Source organism: Kryptolebias marmoratus, linkage group LG12 (genome assembly GCF_001649575.2).
Source record: "Kryptolebias marmoratus isolate JLee-2015 linkage group LG12, ASM164957v2, whole genome shotgun sequence".
NCBI classification, from domain to species: domain Eukaryota; kingdom Metazoa; phylum Chordata; class Actinopteri; order Cyprinodontiformes; family Rivulidae; genus Kryptolebias; species Kryptolebias marmoratus.
This window is the reverse complement of record NC_051441.1, coordinates 18,097,753-18,100,969: the sequence shown is the minus strand read 5'-3', so window position 1 is coordinate 18,100,969 and position 3,217 is coordinate 18,097,753. Positions and strand designations below refer to the sequence as shown.

The window sequence follows — 3,217 nt, the reverse complement described above, 5'->3', positions numbered from 1 at the left end:
AAATAAACCTTAGTTTCGGGCCTCCATTCCAGTATTTCAAATTGTTTTATCCACTCAGGGATCCAGTGTAGTCGAGAATATTACTTTCCCAGACCAGAACAGAAAAATCCAGAACCTGAAGACCATCTAAAGAGCCAAAAAACAACCAAAACATGCAGGATAGTGTTCCTCCAGGACCAGGATGGGACAACCACGGCTTCAAGATGAAGGCCGTTTGTCTTCATAAAAGTGTCTCTAAAAAACAGACACCCCACTGAAGACAGGAGGGGAGAAGCTGACTGCCCCATAAAATGAACTTTAAAACCAGAATATATAAGAACGCCTCGTTTCTGTAATGCCGTTGTACCAAAGCTTATCACAACCAGTTAAATAAAACCTCGGGAAATTGAGTCAGCTTGTGAAAAACTCCTTTAAATCGTTGTGTAACGTTTCAGTGGGCAGAGGATGGTTGTAAAACAGCACATGGATTTTTATACGTCCCCTATAAGGAGGTTTCATTAGTTAAAGCGAGAGCGCAGCCTGGCCATTCAACGCTCGGCTCAACTGAGCATGCCCACTCCACTCCTCTCTTCTCCTCCTGTTACTGAGGATGCTTCCCACACCCTCTGCCTGCTGTTGCAATGGACACACACACAGTCCACCCACATGTCCACATGCCCACAGGCATGTAAACACACACAGTCAAGGGACAATCTGGCTTTCTGCTGTCTGTCCTCCAGCCCAGCCCACACAGCTCTGTTGAACACAGAGTCCAGAGGGCGAGTTGACATTTAGGCAGATATCACTCCTTCCCTCAGCCAAAACCACCAGCTTAATGTCCAGGAACACACAATATGGTGGCCCCAAAGGGGGATGGTTATCTAACACGGCTGAACAAGAACCGAGAGCACGCACACACCTACCTGTTCTGAGTTTCAAGCGTGTTCTTGCTGCGCTGAGCCTCTTCCAGTTCAGTTTGAACCTCGACGAGTTTCTGTCTGTAGGTCTCCTCCTGAGCACATAACATCTTGTTTTCACTTTGCAGTCGCACCACCGTCTCCCTGACGATAAAAAGAGACCATGACAAGAAAAAGAAAGGGAGGTAAATACTAGATCGGAGATTGATAGGGACAAAGAGTCCGTTTAGACGACCGCATTTTTTTAAATCTGACAACGCCCAGGCCAAATGTGCCATGTGTCACCGGCTCCCTGGCCAGCTGCACATTCAGCTTCTAAAATAAACATTCGTCACGGCGTCAGCAGTAGGTCAACAATAGTTACGCCAATAAATGATTTGCTGCGTATACACACATATTTCTCTACACATCTTGGCTCGAACACAGATACGGCTGAAGGAATTGGACGTACTTGAGCTCAGTAGGCATAATCTCTGCGGCAAGGTTTCCCACTGCAACGCCACTGTCACCCAAATCTGCAGGGAGGAAACGAGAGACAACACCGCTCACTTTGTTACAGTCCAGCTTCACTTTTCACATTGGCCCAGACCAGGGCTTCCCAACCTGGAGGACAAAGATTTAACATGTTGTACATATGCAAACACACTAAAATTATTTCTTAAAAGACGAGACAAACATTTAATCTCATCACATTCTACAGTTACTCAGTTTTTTTCCCCCTAACAAGTGGTTGTGTATTTATAGAGTTAGAAAAACAACAACTTGGACTGATGCAGCTTTCGAATAAAATGCCATTTCTTCTAGACTCCACACTCTCCGGTTTTGAATTGAAAAAGCTCCCCGGCTCTTAAGAAAAGAAGTTCAGTTGTTTTGCTTTTACCCTTTTAGGATTCTTTCCCGACTTCACCATTTAGATTTGAAACCAACACAGATACAGAATCGAATTAACATACACTTAAAAACTGAGTGACCCTTTATACTTTGATCACCTTTAGTGAACGTACTGTAGTGATTACTACATTTAGTCACTCAGCTGAAAGAGAACTGGTTTAATGATCGGCCAAAGTGCAAAGGGGGCCAAACTAATCTATAACAGTTACAGAAAAGCTGTAATAAAGTGAGAAAAAGAAAGAAAAGGTGGTAATAGTGCAGCAAGCAATACAAGCTGTGTGCTCATCCCATCATCCAAACATAAAGATGCTCCACATCACCTGATGTGCCCCACAAAGCCACTCCACATGACACGAGATGACAAATTAAAAGCCTATCGCCTGCTGCCTTTCATACCAAAGTTTTAAGATAAGTTCATCTTATAATGAGTTGTTAAAGGAGTTTCAGTCCAACCTTCTAAACGACATTATGAGCAATAAGATGAATATAATTAGATGCTTTCTCCCAGCATGTGTTGATGATGACTCTCAGCTACCACACCACATTATAACTCCATCTAAAATTGACTGTTACAGCCATTTTTTGCGTTTCCGAAAAAATCAGTGGGCTGTGGTGGCCATCTTAAATTGGGTTGACTCCATTGCAGATGTGCGTCCAAGGATTACTTTGAGAGTTTCATTAAACTTTGTCCAGTGGTTCATGAGAGGTTTAGCAGAACACCATTAGGGAGAACAATGAGAAAAGGTTTTGGATCATCAAAAGACGAGCTGTTGGACTCGAACACCCGACCACAGGTTCAGGCTTCATCAGTAGCAGCGCCGCAAAAAACGCAGGAGTCTTCAGCTGTTTGATACAATTAAAGAAAACCTCTGATCAGCTGCTCCAAACATACTGACACCATCTCTGGACAGAGGAATGACAGATTAAAAAAAGGCTACTAAAAAGGTTATTTAGTTGTTTTTCTGGAAAAAGAAAAACATCTGGAGTTTATTACTAACAAACAAATTGTTCTTTGGCGAGCATGAATAAGCACAAGAGCGTGTGTGAAGCTTTGTTGTTGTTGAAAGAAGAGGGATGGGGGGGGGAGCTTCATCTAGACCACATTAGCTCACTAAACTCAATAGTGTTACAAGTTTGTCATTCACCGCTTAACTTTTGCAAAATATGTTTTACAGCAACATGTGGCTCGCAAATAAGAATCAGCAAGTTTTCTTTCGGCATAAAAAAAAGTTAACACATCTTAAACAAGAGGTTCATTGTTGTTTTTCCTTATTTGAGCATGTTTCTCACCTGTTCCACTCAGACTCCCCTGCTGGATCTGTGCACACCTCAGCTCATCGTTAGCCTCCCGAAGGGTGTCCCTTTCTGTCATCAGGCGCTGCAGAGTAAACCACAGTCACAAGATTTTCAGAAAATCCCCCCCCCCCCCC

The 3,217-nt window shown here is 43.2% G+C and overlaps 1 protein-coding gene across 2 annotated transcripts in view; it reads right to left on the bottom strand.

Moving 5' to 3' along the window:
* The window catches only part of LOC108236252 (hook microtubule-tethering protein 2), a 17,497-nt gene that overhangs the window by 3,846 nt on the left and 10,434 nt on the right, over positions 1-3,217 (bottom strand). For both annotated transcript variants that reach the window (XM_017416796.3, XM_017416797.3), the window contains exons 13-15: positions 3,078-3,165; positions 1,348-1,411; positions 903-1,040 (exon numbers count right to left, since the gene is read on the bottom strand). In XM_017416796.3, coding sequence (XP_017272285.1) covers positions 903-1,040; positions 1,348-1,411; positions 3,078-3,165 — 290 coding nt within the window. The remainder of the gene's footprint in view (positions 1-902; positions 1,041-1,347; positions 1,412-3,077; positions 3,166-3,217) is intronic.